Source organism: Carassius carassius, chromosome 3 (genome assembly GCF_963082965.1).
Source record: "Carassius carassius chromosome 3, fCarCar2.1, whole genome shotgun sequence".
NCBI classification, from domain to species: domain Eukaryota; kingdom Metazoa; phylum Chordata; class Actinopteri; order Cypriniformes; family Cyprinidae; genus Carassius; species Carassius carassius.
Genome location: NC_081757.1, coordinates 912,932 through 929,510, shown reverse-complemented (window position 1 = coordinate 929,510; position 16,579 = coordinate 912,932). Strand labels below are relative to the sequence as shown.

At 38.2% G+C, this 16,579-nt stretch overlaps 1 protein-coding gene across 1 annotated transcript; it reads right to left on the bottom strand.

The window, feature by feature from the left end:
- Positions 1–6,908: 6,908 nt before the first annotated feature.
- Positions 6,909–15,649, bottom strand: LOC132115683 (macrophage mannose receptor 1-like). The gene is made up of 5 exons (XM_059524099.1): positions 15,596–15,649; positions 15,404–15,442; positions 14,943–15,311; positions 8,144–8,491; positions 6,909–7,285 (listed from the first exon to the last, which is right to left on the bottom strand). The coding sequence occupies exons 2-5, from the start codon at positions 15,438–15,440 to the stop codon at positions 6,915–6,917; spliced, it is 1,125 nt and encodes a 374-aa protein (XP_059380082.1). The 5' UTR covers positions 15,441–15,442; positions 15,596–15,649; the 3' UTR covers positions 6,909–6,914.
- Positions 15,650–16,579: the final 930 nt, after the last annotated feature.

Below are 16,579 nucleotides of genomic sequence, written 5' to 3'. Positions count from 1 at the left end.
GCCATTGAAAAACCATAGCAGGTTAGTTGAGAAAATAGCCATAAGAAAGGAGTATTTTGCTAAATATGTGCAATATAGTACATATTATATTTTCACCTGTCATTAAATAATTCTTATTATAATGAAAACTGCATTATATTTAATTTTAACTAGTTATTTTTAACCTTTAATAATACCAGCTGATGCTCTATGTCTCTGTATGTTTACAGCATTTATGTGAGATATATTTTTTCAATTTGTAATCAATTGAGAAAAAAATCCCTTAAAGTGCCTGGCAGAAGCCTTATACCCACCGTCGGTCTGTGTCATTAATGTGAACAAAAGACAGAGAGAAATAACTCACTGCTCTTGAATAACAGCTTTAACAAGGATATGTATGTATGTATGTATATGTATATGTATATGTATATGTATATGTATATGTGTGTGTGTTAAGTGAAGTATTTTACATTTGATTATGCAATATCTGTACCTGAAAACAGTGCTATTTATGATAATTTTTTCTTATTTTATTGCTGACTGTTCACTTGTCTTCATTAATGTTTGAACTTAATAGTTAGTGTTTATTGTGGTATTGAATTTGAAATTGTGAAATGAGATTGCAGCTTATTTACAAAGAAAACAATAGCAATTTTATTTTTATTTATGTATTTATTTTTGGCACAGCAAGTACAGTTTTGAGCTCTGCATTTGAATATATAAGCCAGTCTACTTCAAGGATTTTTAAAGGCCTTTGATTACGTTAAGAAAAATTAATTATAAATCACTACACAACATTCTTTGTCTTAATTACTCTTTTATTTTATTATAGATCAGTGGTCTTTATAAATCACGTTTACTGTAGATCAGTGGTCTTAATACAAGCCTACTATAAGCAGGTCAGAGGTAATTTGTGTAAATTAATATAAAAAAACAATTGTTATGTTGCAGCACATTAAATAGTTACAGCAGAAATCGTGTACCCTAAGCATTAATTTTTCTATTAGAATAATAAGAAGCACATAAATTGAGACCTTTAGATATTTAAAATAAAGCATGATAAAATCATTTGCATTTTCTTTGTTTATTATTTTAATAGTTTTTTCTTGGTTTTGATAGTAATACATTCTGATCAGTAATTTTACATGCAGATTAATGTATGTATAGACATGTAGTGTGTGTGTGTGTGTGTGCGCACATGTTTACATGCATAGTGGGCCGGTCTGGGTGAAGTCCAGGGCTGATTTTTGGTCCCAGTCCAAGCCCTGATCTTGGGTAAAGTCTCATTGAATTTTGAAGAGTTAACCACCATCTTAACTGAAGCAGGGGCTGTGTTAAACTCAAGACCCCTCACTTATGTTCACGATGAATTGAATGAACCTCAGCCACTGACACCTGCTAATTTTCTGGTCGGTAACCTACTTACATCTTTACCACCAAAACCCATGGCATGTAACACTCAGCCAGCTGCTCAGAGTCGAGAAACCTTGACAAAGAGATTACAGTCAGAGCCTGCTAAATGAAATTTCGACTTATTGGTGCAGGGACCACTTAATGAATTTAAGATCCGCTCACCAATGTGTAAACACCAAAGCCGAGGAACTGAATGTGGGAGATGTCATCCTCATAGGAGAGGAGAGATGGATTAATACACGCATGTTACTTGACTTGACTTGGCGCCGGTACAGGATGGCTGCCTCCGTGACGTGCTCTGCATATGTTTTTGTCTTTTTGTTAGTTTGTCCTGTCTTTAGTTATATTCCTGCAATCAGTTTCACCAGGGATGAACTGCTGAACATTCGGCAGAACGCACCACAAGATGTTTTTCCGGATTTCAATTATTCAGACGTTTTACTGAATATTGTTATCGGAGGAGCAGCGGCACTGATCAAATGCTTCAGGACGCCCAGGCGGGGAAAGCGAGCGGGAGCGCTCGTCAGACTCAGGAAGCGCGGATTTCGAACGCTGTTGCCTAGCATCCATCTGGCAAATCTACGCTCTCTACCCAACAAAACGGATGAACTCCTTCTGCTTTCTCGGACAAATAAGGATTTCACACACTCTGCTGATCTGTGATTCACGGAAACCTGGCTGAATGACGCCATACCGGACAGCGCGCTCCATCTGCCGGACTTTCAGCTGTTTAGAGCGGATCGCAACGCAGAATCAACGGGGAAATCGCGCAGCGCCGGGACATGCTTTTACATCAATGAACGGTGGTGTACAGATGTAATTGTGTTAAAGAAGATGTGCTGTCCTGATCTAGAAATGCAGTTTGTCAACTGCAAGCCGTTCTATTCGCCGCGGGAGTTTCACTCGCTCATTCTGGTTAGTGTTTACATCCCTCCGCAAGCGCAAGTAAGTCTGGCTTTACAGAAACTCGCTGAGCACATCACAGAGATAGAACAACAACACCCGGACTCTGTTTTAATCATTCTCGGGGACTTTAATAAAACCAATCTCTCCCGTGAACTGCCAAAATACAGACAGCATGTTACATGTCCCACCAGAGACAGTAATATATTGGATCACTGTTACACCACAATAAAGGATGCATATCACTCTGTTCCACGAGCAGCTTTGGGACGTTCTGATCACTTTCTGGTTCATCTTATACCGACCTACAGGCAGAAACTAAAATCAGCTAAACCTGTATTAAGGACCGTAAAAAGATGGACTAATGAAGCAGAGCAGGATTTACAATCTTGTTTTGACCTCACTGATTGGAGTGTTTTTGAAGCTGCTGCCACCGATCTGGACGAACTCACAGAGACCGGGATATGTGTATTCCTACCAAGACTCAACTAAATTACAACAATGACAAACCGTGGTTCACTGCAAAACTCAGACAGCTCCGTCAGGCCAAAGAAGATGCTTACAGGAAGGGGGACAATGTCTTGTATAAACAGGCTAAATACACACTGGAAAAGGAGATCAGAGTGGCAAAGAGGAATTATTCTACTCAGTTCACTTCGAACGACTCAGCATCAGTGTGGAAAAGTCTAAAGAAGATCACCAATTACAAGACACCACCCCCCAGCACTGTGGAGAATCAACGACTGGCAGACGATCTGAACGAGTTTTACTGCAGGTTTGAAAGAACACCCATCACCTGCCCTGAACACCTCTCCACACAACCGTTCACACCAATAACAACTCCTGCAACCAACCCTGAATGCCTCTCCAAACAACCGTTCACACCATTAACAGCTCCTGCAACCCATCCTGATCACCTCCCCAATCAAGCACTCTCACCATTCACACCTCCTGCATCCCCCCTCTCCCCCACACCTGCAATATAGATCAGCGAGGATGCGGTGCGCCAGGTCTTCCGGAAGCAGAAAAGGAAAAAAGCACCAGGCCCAGATTGTGTTACACCAGCCTGTCTGAAATCCTGTGCTGACCAGCTGGCCCCCATCTTCACAAAGATCTTCAACAGATCGCTGGAGCTGTACGAAGTCCCTTCATGCTTCAAACGCTCCACCATCATCCCCATCCCAAAGAAATCCAAAATTACAGGACTAAATGACTACAGGCCAGTGGCTCTAACGTCTGTAGTCATGAAGTCATTTGAAAAACTGGTGCTGGCCCACCTGAAGGACATCACTGGACCCTTGCTAGATCCTCTTCAGTTTGCCTACAGAGCAAACAGGTCTGTGGACGATGCAGTAAACATTGGTCTGCATTATGTTCTGCAACACCTAGACCAGGGATCAGCAACTTTTTCGGCATGACGTGCCATTTTTTATTTTTATGGTTAACCACTGTGCCAACACAGCCCCCCCCCCCCCCCCCACACCCCGATATAATTCTGTATTTAAACGGTACATACAGAATTTTTTATTATACGATAAAAAAAAACGTTTTTTTAACGTTTAATCAACGTTAATGCACTGCTTTAATTGATGAACGTGCACACACAGACACACACACAACACACACCACTCGCACACAGAGATCTGAGATCATGCTGTGCAAAAAGTAGCATTCAGAAGCTCATAAACCTATGAGTGTTGTCACGCTACTTTTATTAATCGATACTGAATTGCTAGATTATATTTCTCAACAACAAAGGGGCAAAATCGCTTCATTGTCTGCAGAGAGAGACAATTTACCCCCCCCCCCCCCCCCCCACACACTTTCTTTCTCTCAAAATGGCCATATTTCAGAACATTTTTCATCACTGGATATAGCTTTAGGTCATTTAACATTTCTATGGTAAAACGTATTATTCAAAGTTGACTAATGTTAATTGATTTGCAGCTTCATCTTACCTCACTCTCTTTAACGTTAAACTGACGCTTCGTGCTCTGCTTCTGTGAACAGTAAACCCCGCCTACTTTGATCTGATTGGCCATCTCAGTCATTTTGACATTGACGAGTGCTGTTAGACGAGGCTTTGATCTGAAGCACCTAGTATGTGTAGTGTTTGCACGTGCATCCATGCAAGTTAATTCTCACACTTTAATAGTATTTGTAGCTCCTAACAGGCTGTGTGACTATGAGAAGTTATTACATCAAACTGTACGTCATTATACAGTTTTCCTTATTGCTTGCGTGCCAGCGATTATCCCTCTGCGTGCCACTGTTGGCACGCTTGCCGTAGGTTGCCAACCCCTGACCTAGACAGACCGGGGACCTATGTGAGGATCCTGTTTGTGGACTTCAGCTCGGCTTTTAATACGATCATGCCAAACCTCCTCCTGCCCAAACTAACTCAGCTCTCCGTGCCCACCTCCGTCTGTCAGTGGATCAACAGCTTCCTGACAGACAGGCAGCAGCTAGTGAGGCTGGGAAAATACACATTCAGCACCCGTACAATCAGCACCGGAGCTCCCCAGGGCTGTGTTCTCTCCCCACTGCTCTTCTCCCTGTACACTAATGACTGCACATCTAAGGACCCCTCTGTCAAGCTCCTGAAGTTTGCAGATGACACCACACTCATCGGCCTCATTCAGGACGGTGACGAGTCTGCTTACAGACAGGAGGTTAAAGAGCTGGCTGTCTGGTGCACTCTCAACAACCTGGAGCTTAACACGCTCAAAACAGTGGAGATGACTGTTGACTTCAGGAGAAACCCCCCTGCACTCCCCGCACTCACCATCATGAACAGCACTGTGACTGCAGTGGAGTCATTCAAGTTGGACATTCACATTGACTCCATTGTGAAAAAGGCCCAGCAGAGGTTGTACTTCCTTCGCCAGCTGAGGAAGTTTAACCTGCCACAGGATCTGCTGAAACAGTTCTACTCCACCATCATCGAATCCATCCTCTGCACTTCAGTAACTGTCTGGTTCAGCTCAGCTTCTAAATCTGACCTCAGAAGACTACAGAGGGTAGTCCGGACTGCTGAGCGAATTATCGGTACAACCCTCCCATCTATTCAAGAACTGTACTTATCCAGAGTGAGCAAAAGGGCTGTTAAAATCACTCTGGACCCCTCACATCCAGCACACTCCCTCTTTGAACTGTTGCCATCTGGTCGACGCTACAGAGCACTGAGCACCAGAACGACCAGACACAGGAACAGTTTCTTCCCTCAGGCAATCCATCTTATGAACAGCTGATACACACTGAACACACTGAACACACTACACTTTATATTTATATACACATACACTTAATTTATCTAACACACATACTTAGTATACACTTAAATTTTGCACATAATATACATGTACATACATAACTGCATTTTTGTAATATACCTGCCTACAATTGTCAATTTGTATATTGACATTCCTTGTCTACTTATTTGTATTTTTTGTATTTTTATATTCTTTTATTATGTGTTTTATGTTCTGTCGCTGTCATTCTGTTGTACTGCGGAGCTTCTGTCACGAAAACAAATTCCTCGTATGTGTAAACATACCTGGCAATAAAGCTCATTCTGATTCTGATTCTGATTCTGTTTCTGTTACTTGCGCACTTCACCTCGAATGGTGTTGAGCAGACCAGTACAGTTACTGTATTCTTTGGAAATTAATGAGTAGTGATGAACTATGGTCCATCGGGGTGGGGGGAATGTTGCAATTTATGAGTTGTTAATTATAACACAGTTTTGCTATGCTTTCAACGTGATTTGTTTGTCATTAAAATTTCTTGTTTCAGTTACGTTTCCTCAAGCTGAGATGATGCCTCTATTTCACAAAGCTTTGATCCCGAGTTCATGGAGCAAAACACAAGATATTGTAAGAGTTAAAAATTAAACAGTTTTACTTTTGTGTTAGAAGTGCCCCATGTTGTTATGAGGACTTTTATTCTGATGGGGAGCAAGGCTGAAAAAGAGAGGAGAGGTAGTATGTCAATAGAGAATAAAGCACTCAAGCAAGCATTACAAAATTGTATACCCTACCTTCACCTCTTCATTTCTAAGAATAAACCTGAATTCATTCTGCTGAGACACACAGACAATCTCAGTCAAAAAGTATTTTCTAAAGTTACTTCATATTTATAATACATAAAATCTTTAAGCATAAGAGAGAAGCAGCCACATCATGATACAAAAATTCTCAAAACATAAAAAATATATAATTTTACTCATATTATACTCTTCCGTCGCATTCATTAATTTAATTTAACTTTGATAATAGCACATTTTCTCATAAAACTTATAGAAAACAGTACCAAGATTTATCTTATTATATAAATATGATACCCTTATTGACCCCTCACAAAATTAAACTGACAGACAGAAATTCTGCCGTTACTGAATAACATAAAAACACCACCTACAGGAATCACACTGGTTCATCCACCTGGAGAAATACAGACCATCTACACTTCACAGCACAATAAAATGTTAATGAAAGATTGCATGAACTATTCATCTAACATAATCTGTAGAAGAAAAAAAAAACGTACACATGTATTTAACCTTAACAACTGGAAACAGGAAAATAATGGAAATAAACATTCAGGCATTCACATGTTCTTTACTCTTCATAAGTTGTGCAGATGAAGTTGAGTTTGTGAGTCTCAGGAAGGCTGATCCAGCGCTGATCTCCTCCAGACTGAACTGCTCCAGATCTCACTGTGTGTTCACAGTCCTCCTCTGATGTGCCGTTCCCTGGAGCCCAGTTCTTATAGCAGACGGTATCTCCACTCACCCAGTACCAGATGCCCAAAATGTGAGAGTAACGTAAACCCAACCACACTTCCGCAGTAGACGCCAGTTTAACCACGTTCATCACACGACGCTGCATCTCTTCTGAATGAACCGAGACCAGATCCACATGATTCTGTCTGCAGTATCTCAGAGCTTCAGGCCACGTCACATTCTCTCGGATCACAATCAGTTCAGGATCTGCAGATAAAACCAGCACAAGCAGAAACTAGAGAGAGACTGATCAAAAACAACATGCAGAACAAACACTGGGGATGAATTTGTCATGTCAGACATGTAGAGTGAACTTTAAGAGATCTGGAGGTGATGATGGTGTCAGGATACTGCCCTGCCATCAACAGTGTCTGACCTATCTTTGTTTAATTCAGTCTTGTTATACTCTTTATTCAGTATATTGCATCTTGTTTAGTTCTCTCTTGTTTTTCTAGTTTTTGTTTGTTTCCGTCTGTAGCCTATAGTCTAGTTCCAGTCTTTGTGGTTTAGTTTTTATTTTAGTTCTCAATTTTTTTTTTCAGTTTTCAGCAAGGTTGCTGTCTTTTTTTATTTTTGTTTGTAGTTCTAGTTATTCCTAGTTGCTTCCAATCATTATTCTATTGTTTTCATTTTAGGTCCAGTCTTTTTTTCTAGTATTTTATTATTTGTTTTTCTTTTAAGTTTTTTCTCCCTAGGCATTGGTTTGCTCTTGATCTGTCTATCTCTAGTCTCTCCTGTTGTATTGTCTGTATTGGTCCTCTCTGGTCGCTGGTTCTTCTGACCTGACAGACATTTTGGTGCTTCAAGAGTTCCCATCAACAGGTTCAAGCCTGTGGTTCCTTGAGCTGTTACCAGGTCTCCTTTTGCCACAGAGTCTGAAGCTACCTCTATCCGACCAGCCTGTTCTCCTGTCGTGTGTCTGCCCTATTGTGTGGACTGTCTTCCTGCCTCATCGGTTTGTGTTCTCACTCTTGTTTATAAACTGTTCTCCCTGTTAATTCTTCATCTGGGTCCTCCCTTGCCAAACCATGACCGATGGAGTGTGTGTTGTGAAGATCTACTCACCTTCATAACACACAAAAGGATATTGATTGGTGCAAGAGATGTCATTCCATTTCCCCTGAGCATTCAGTTTGACAGCTGTACAGTTTTCATTTCCTCCATTATTATTAGGTTCAGCAGTGTCCCAGTCTCTGAATGAAGAGTCACTCTGATCTGACCACTGCCATGAGTCTCTGAACAGACCGATCCAGATTCGTGATCCTGATAAATATCTGTCACTAATGAACTGCTGAACCTGTTGATTCTCGTTCTGGTTCCTCACACTGACCAGATCAATGTGATTCTGTCTGCAGTAACTCTGAGCATCTCTCCAACTCTTCAGCTGATTGACTAAGACAAGTTCTGTGTTTGCTTTAAGAAAAACAGATGAAAACAGATTCATCAATCAGTTTGTTCATTATTCTTAAGATGCTTCAAGGTTATCATCAGAAACACATCATTTAGAGACTGATTTTGTGTTGAGATCCTGAAAGCTGAATGTATCGCACAGCTCACAGTGTTCAGGTGGTTTATCACAGACTCTGAAGCTAGTGATCACAAATTTGTATTTGTTTTGAAACATCTACTTCAAAAATATTAATTTCTGACAATAAAAATCTCCAAAACAAAATATTGTAATATGGGTAAAAGTGAACACAATGAAATTACATTGACGAAACAAGAACTGAACCCAAATTTTGTTCGTTAACATCAAGAAGAGGCAGAATTCCATTCAGTAATGTCCAAAACTGATGACCGGAGATGCTATTAGTTATTAATGACCCTACATGTTTGATTAAACAATTAAAATAAACTCTTTTGGAGTCAAGCAAAATGTTACCAGGCCCACTCATCGTTTTAATCATACACTAGATCTAATTATATCGCATGGAATCGATCTTACTGCTATAGATATCGTACCTCAATGTGATGATGTTACAGACCATTTCCTTGTATCGTGCATGCTGCGTATAACTGATATTAACTATATGTCTCAGCATTACCGTCTGGGCAGAACTATTGTTCCAGTCACCAAAGACAGATTCGCAAATAACCTGCCTGATCTATCTCAACTGCTATTTGTACCCATAAAATACACATGAATTAGACGAAATGACTGACAACATGGGCACTATTTTCTCCAATACATTAGAAGCTGTTGCCCCCATCAAATTGAAAAAGGTTAGAGAAAAACGTACTGTGCCATGGTATAACAGTAATACTCACTCTCTCAAGAAAGTAACTCGTAGTCTTGAACGCAAATGGAGAAAAACTAACTTGGAAGTTTTTAGAATTGCATGGAAAAACAGTATGTCCAGCTATAGACAGGCTCTAAAAACTGCTAGGGCAGAGCATATCCACAAACTCATTGAAAATAACCAAACATTCCAAGGTTTTTATTTAGCACAGTGGCTAAATTAACAAATTACCAGACGCCACCTGATTCAAATATTCCACCTACGTTAAATAGTAATGACTTTATGAATTTCTTCACTGATAAAATAGATAACATTAGAAATACAATAGCGAATGTAGATTCTAAAGCATCTAACACTTCAGTTTCATCCATCGCACCCAAAGATAAACTGCAGTGCTTTACAACTATAGGACAGGAAGAGCTAAATAAACTTATCACTGTATCTAAACCAACAACATGTTTATTAGATCCTGTACCCACTAAATTACTGAAAGAGTTGCTACCTGTAGTCGAAGAACTGCTTTTTATTAACTCATCGTTATCTTTAGGTCACGTCCCAAAACCATTCAAGCTGGTGGTTATTAAGCCTCTTATTAAAAAAACAAAACTAGATCCTAGTGAACTGGCAAATTATAGGCCTATTTCAAATCTTCCATTTATGTCTAAAATTTTAGAAAAAGTTGTGTCTGCTCAATTGAGCACCTTCCTGCACAAAAATGATCTGTATGAAGAATTTCAGTCAGGTTTTAGGCCCCACCATAGCACAGAAACTGCACTTGTTAAAATTACAAATGACCTGCTTCTTGCGTCAGATCAAGGCTGCATCTCATTTCTAGTCTTACTTGATCTTAGTGCTGCGTTCGACACCATAGATCATGACATACTCATAGATCGATTACAAAACTATACAGGTATTCAAGGGCAGGCTCTAAGATGGTTTAGATCCTACCTGTCCGATCGCTACCATTTTGTTTACTTAAATGGGGTGTCATCTCATTTATCATCAGTAAAATATGGAGTGCCACAAGGATCCGTCCTAGGTCCCCTTCTATTCTCAATATACATGCCCCTTGGTAATATTATTAGAAAATACGGAATAAGCTTCCACTGTTATGCTGATGATACTCAGCTATATATCTCAATGAGACCAGATGAAACCTCTAAATTTTTTAAGCTAACAGAGTGTGTTAAAAATGTAAAAGATTGGATGACAAATAATTTTCTCCAATTAAATTCGGATAAGACAGAGATATTAATTATTGGACCAAAAAACACCACACAGAATCTTGTAGATTACAATCTGCAACTAGACGGATGTACTGTTACTTCCTCTACAGTCAAAAATCTGGGTGTTATATTAGACAGCAAATTGTTTTTTGAAAATCATATTTCCCATGATACAAAAACTGCATTCTTCCATCTTAGAAACATTGCCAAGCTACGAAACATGTTATCTGTTTCTGATGCAGAAAAGCTAGTTCATGCATTCATGACCTCTAGACTGGACTATTGTAATGCACTTCTAGGTGGTTGTCCTGCTTCGTCAATAAACAAGCTATTGTTCCCACTCGGTTTTTTCTTGAGGTCTTTGATGTTGTTGGACCAAGTATTTTAGCTATAATAAATAAGTCACTTCTTACAGCAACCATTCCAAGATATTTTAAACATGCAATTGTTAAACCACTGCTTAAAAAATCTAATCTCGACCCGGCCGTCTTATCAAGTTATAGACCGATCTCAAATTTGGCTTTCATTTCTAAAGCCTTAGAAAAGGTTATTTTAGTACAATTACAGAGCTTCTTAGAATCAAACAATATATTTGAAAAATTTCAATCTGGTTTCAGGAAGCATCATAGTACGGAGTCTGCACTTTTAAAAGTTTTAAATGATATTTTATTAACTGTAGACTCAGGGGACTCAATGATACTTCTACTTTTAGATTTAAGCGCTGCTTTCGATACCGTCGACCACAAAATTCTTATATCGCGCCTAGAAAAATATGTGGGTATTCAAGGAGCTCCATTTTGGCTCCTGTTTTTTTCTCATTATATATGCTTCCTTTGTGGTCTATTTTTACCAAGCACAAGCTGTCATTTCATTTGTATGCTGATGACACCCAAATTTATTTGCCCCTGAAGCACAACGACAAAACAGCTTTGAGATCCTTAGCTGCATGTCTGGCTGATATTAAGTCTTGGCTTTCTTCAATTTTTTTGCACCTTAATGAGAGCAAAACAGAGGTTATGGTTTTTGAGCCTTCAGGCACCTTTAATTATGATTTGGGAGACTTAGTTTGCTATGAAAGACCCTCTACAAAAAATCTGGGTGTCATTTTTGAATCCTCACTCAAATTTGACAAACAGATAAACTCTGTAGTTAGATCTTGTTTTTTCCAACTACGATTGTTATCTAAAACCAAGAGTTTTTTAACCTTTCCTGAGTTTGAGAGAGTGATCCATGCATTTGTGTCATCTCGGCTGGATTATTGTAATTCTCTCTATGTTGGAATTAGTCAATCTAATATAAATCGACTTCAGATGGTTCAGAACGCAGCTGCCAGACTTTTGACTGGTACTCGCAAGTTCGAACATATTACCCCTGTACTGCGCTCCTTGCACTGGTTGCCGGTCCACTACAGAATTGATTTTAAAATTTTACTTTTTGTTTTTAAAGCTTTGAATGGTTCAGCCCCTACTTATCTTTGTGACCTTGTGAACCCAAAAACCTCTGTTAGATCTCTGAGATCCTCTGAACAAAAATTACTGATGGTCCCTAGATCTAGATTAAAGCTGCAAGGTGACCGGGCTTTTTCTGTTGTTGGGCCAAAGTTGTGGAACAGTCTCCCGGTCTCCCTCAGATCAGTTTCATCAGAAGCTGAATTTAAATCTAAGCTAAAAACATACCTTTTTTCTCAGGCATATAACTGTTCCTAGACTTTTTAAACCATTTATCAGTGTTCTGATTTACTCATTCTCTTTTTTTTTTTGTTTTTTTTTTTTGCATTATTTTTTGTCTTTATTATATTTATGTATGTATGTATGTATGTATGTGTTATGCATGTTTTTTTGTATAGGTGTGTAGTGTGTGTATATACGCATGTATGTATATTTGTGCATGTGTACATGTGTATGTGTATATATGCATATGTGTATACCACTTATTTTATACCTTTTTTAGTATGAAATTGTACAGCACAGTGGTCAACTATAGTTGTTTTTACTGTGCTTTATAAATAAACTTTGATTTGATTTGAAGCTACAGGTCGTCCAAAATGCAGCAGCTAGAGTCCTTACCAGGTCAAAAAAAATATAATCATATTACCCCTATTTTACAGTCTCTGCACTGGCTACCTATTAAGTTCCGTATCAGTTACAAATTATCATTACTTACCTATAAGGCCCTAAATGGTTTAGCTCCTGCGTACCTAACTAGCCTTCTACCACGCTACAATCCATCACGCACCCTAAGGTCACAAAACGCTGGACTTTTGGTAGTTCCTAGGATAGCAAAGTCCACTAAAGGAGGTAGAGCTTTTTCACATTTGGCTCCCAAACTCTGGAATAGCCTTCCTGATAATGTTCGGGGTTCAGACACACTCTCTCTGTTTAAACCTAGATTAAAAAGTGACGTGACATTCGTGAAAGTGAAAGTGAAAACGCATCTCTTTCGCCAAGCATTTGAACAATTTATCTTAAATTGTGAGTGTAGTTGTATCTGATCAAATGTGCATTCTTATTCTTTAGCTTGGGTTAAACTAATTTTACTTTGTTGGAACAGCAGCTATGCTAATGATGTCTCTATTTGTTTCTATGTTTTGCCACAGGATTTACACAAGCTCCAGTCTGGATCCAGAACACCTGAGAAGAGATGATGCTGACCCTCAGAGGACCCCAGATGATGCTAACCCTGAATCAACATCAGAGCTAACAAATATTGCTACAAGTGTGACTGCATCATATAATAATTATTAATTATTAATAATATTCATAATGTTCATCATCCGGCTGACTTCGTTCTGTAAAGTTGCTTTGTTACGATTTGTATTGTAAAAAGCGCTATACATATAAACTTGAATTGAAATTATATAATTATTTTATATTTTTCAAAATATAAAACGATATATATATTGTGACGACACCTGCTCTTGATTCTGTGAATTGCGGTTGGCACCTGAGACCATTAATTACCTAAATTGCCAGTCTACTGGAAACACCTGTGTTCGTGCCTTGGATGCTGTTTAAGAGATCACAAATTGACTGGGGAGGGTCAGTCTTTGGTTTTGGACTCTTTGGTTTTGAACTCTTTGGTTTTGAACTCTTTGGTTTTGGACTCTTTGGTTTTGGACTCTTTGGTTTTGGACTCTTTGGTTTTGAACTCTTTGGTTTTGAACTCTTTGGTTTTGAACTCTTTGGTTTTGGACTCTTTGGTTTTGAACTCTTTGGTTTTGAACTCTTTGGTTTTGGACTCTTTGGTTTTGAACTCTTTGGTTTTGAACTCTTTGGTTTTGGACTCTTTGGTTTTGGACTCTTTGGTTTTGGACTCTTTGGTTTTGGACTCTTTGGTTTTGAACTCTTTGGTTTTGGACTCTTTGGTTTTGAACTCTTTGGTTTTGAACTCTTTGGTTGTGTTGTATTCTGTTTTCCTTTTTTTATTTTCACTTCAACACTACATTACACTTCACACCTGCATCTTGCTTTACACACTGACCTTACTGATGAATACAGAAATTCTGTTATTTTCTTTAATTTGTTTCATTCTATAATATAGTGTTGTCTCATTTTGTAAGTAAATAAATATTACTTTGAGCTTATAATTTGGGTTTTTCGTGTGTCCCTTGTTTTGTTGCTTCCCTTGAGCCAAGGGTCGTAACTATATATATATATATATATATATATATATATATATATATATATATATATATATATACTGTATGTGTGTGTGTTATAAAATATTTAACACAGTTTTAATAATACTTGAATAAAGGGTTATGTTGATTTCCTACACCAGACATCCCCATGACCCCTACTATATGCTACTAAATGTATAAATTAAATAATTATTAATTATAAATTCGTTTACAAAAATTATGAATTATGATTAAGAAACACTTGCCAAAATAATTGTTTGACATTTTTGAATTCATCATATATAAATATTGCTGAAAAATAAATACAAATAAAGTTATGCTCTAATCATAGATTTTCACATTTCTCCCAAGTGACAAAAAAATCCATATTTGTTCAATGAAATTCTCTCTCTCTCGCTCTCTCTCTCTCTCTCTCCAGGCCAACATTAGTTTGTCTCTACAGAAACTGACTTCTGGTGGTTTATATGTACAGTATGACCACATTAAAATGTAGAAGTGATTAGTATTGTGTCAGAACGGTGTACAGCAGTGGCCAACATCTGTTCTGGAGAGTCACAGTCCTGCAGAGTTTCACTCCAACCCTAATCAAACACACCAGAACCAGCAAATCAAGTTCTTCAGGATCAGCTGATAATCACAAGCTGAAGCAGGTTGGATAGAAACTTCACAGGGCAGTGGACCTCCAGGAGCAGGGTCAAAAACTCTATGCTTCTTTTTATACATTAATGTTTGTTGCCATTGTAGGGAGATGCACTTACTGTTATTGGAGGAATTGCAAATGCAGCTTAGGGACACATTACATCCCATAGCATACCATTTTCCATTTGACATAATAACACATTCTTCATCACCAAGATTTGGTTGTTCAGGTCCCCAGTTCAGATAGAGCACAGGTTCACCTGAAGACCAGTGCCATTCATCACGACCCGTCTTCTGAAGCCCAATCCAGATATTCTGAACACTTCCATCATTCACACTCTTCTTCAGCTCGTTCGTGTCGTTCATGTTGTCAGCGGTGGCCAGATCTGTGTATTTCTCTCTGCAGTATCTCTGAGCTTCAGTCCAGGTCTTGTTCTCATTTATAAAGTGATACTGACGCTGAACACATTCAGATACGGAGCAGAGAACTGTGAAAGAGAGACGCTGCTTTAATGCTTTTCATAACAGGATCAAACCTAATGAAACTAGAGATCATGAATAAAACCACAAACACACTCACCAATGAGAAGAAGAATGAAATACAGAGTCTGGTCCATTTCTGAGGAAGAAATGCATTAAAAACTCAAATACACTCATTTTCATCTTAGAGTAAAACATCTTAGCGGCATAAAAGGATTCACACCAAATCAGATAATATTAACCTCTCAAAATCTAATTCTAGTTAAAGAATGAACTTATGAGTTATTCTTACTTTAGAGGTTGTGTTTCTGTCCTGAGTCTGATGTTTCTGTCCTCAGCTTCAAACAGATGATTATTATATCTGCTCTCGTCACTCATTCAGCTTCACATTATTTGTTTACTAGTCTATAAACCCTGTTTCATATTCACTTCCTCTATATTTGTGTATATCTCTTTCCATTAATTTCCATACTTATATCTGACTTACGTCAGTCGGTATCAGTCAATATGAAAATGAATGTTATTTAACAGAATTACATACTTATAAACATTATTTAATTATAATTTTAACGCTTAAAACCTCAGTTTGAGGCATGATTGTGTGAGATGATCGAATACTTGTGATTATTGTGAGAAGAGTTTTAGAAATAATAATAAAAAAGACAAGATGAAGAGGAAAGAGAGATTCTTCCCCTTCTTGTATTGGTTGAGCCTTTGCTGGTGAAGATGAGACACAGCAGACATGAGCAACAGAGACCAGCCTCCATTAATCTGCTCATATTGTGTATTTATTACCCTGAGTTCCATTTATAATGTTAGAAAAGACTCTCATCATCCAGAATAAAATACCATCATATGTTTCTGTTTCAGAAAGAAATGTGTCTGATGTTCTCGGTCTAGATACTCAATCTAGATACTAGACTGTGATTGAATGGAATCCAAAGATTGAAACATTGTTACATTTTTTGATTTCATCTCTTTGTGAAAATTCTAATAGTTTTGTTTCCTACTCCTGCCGTTTATTGTATTATTTTTTGTTTTGTTTATGAAACATGAATATGTTTGCATGTAAACACATCCTCATTCATTTGTTTATGTCCACAGCACATTCACAGGATGGACAGTATTTACATCTCTGACGTGAAACAGAAGCATGAACAATGAGTGTATTATTTTAGTCACATTTGATTGCATGTCAGTGCATGTCAAATTTCCAGTTGTTTGCCTTAGTTTAATGGTTTACATGTATTTAAAATTAATAATAATAATTTTATAT

Bases quoted from the DNA above. Each gene is read 5' to 3' on its own strand.
- LOC132115683 (XM_059524099.1), bottom strand. From the start codon at position 15,440: ATGGACCAGACTCTGTATTTCATTCTTCTTCTCATTG. The intron at 8,492-14,942 runs GTAAGTGCATCT...TTTTTCTTAAAG, and splicing joins TTGCAATTCCTCCAATAACA to CAAACACAGAACTTGTCTTA. The intron at 7,286-8,143 runs GTGAGTAGATCT...TTTTATCTGCAG, and splicing joins TCCTTTTGTGTGTTATGAAG to ATCCTGAACTGATTGTGATC.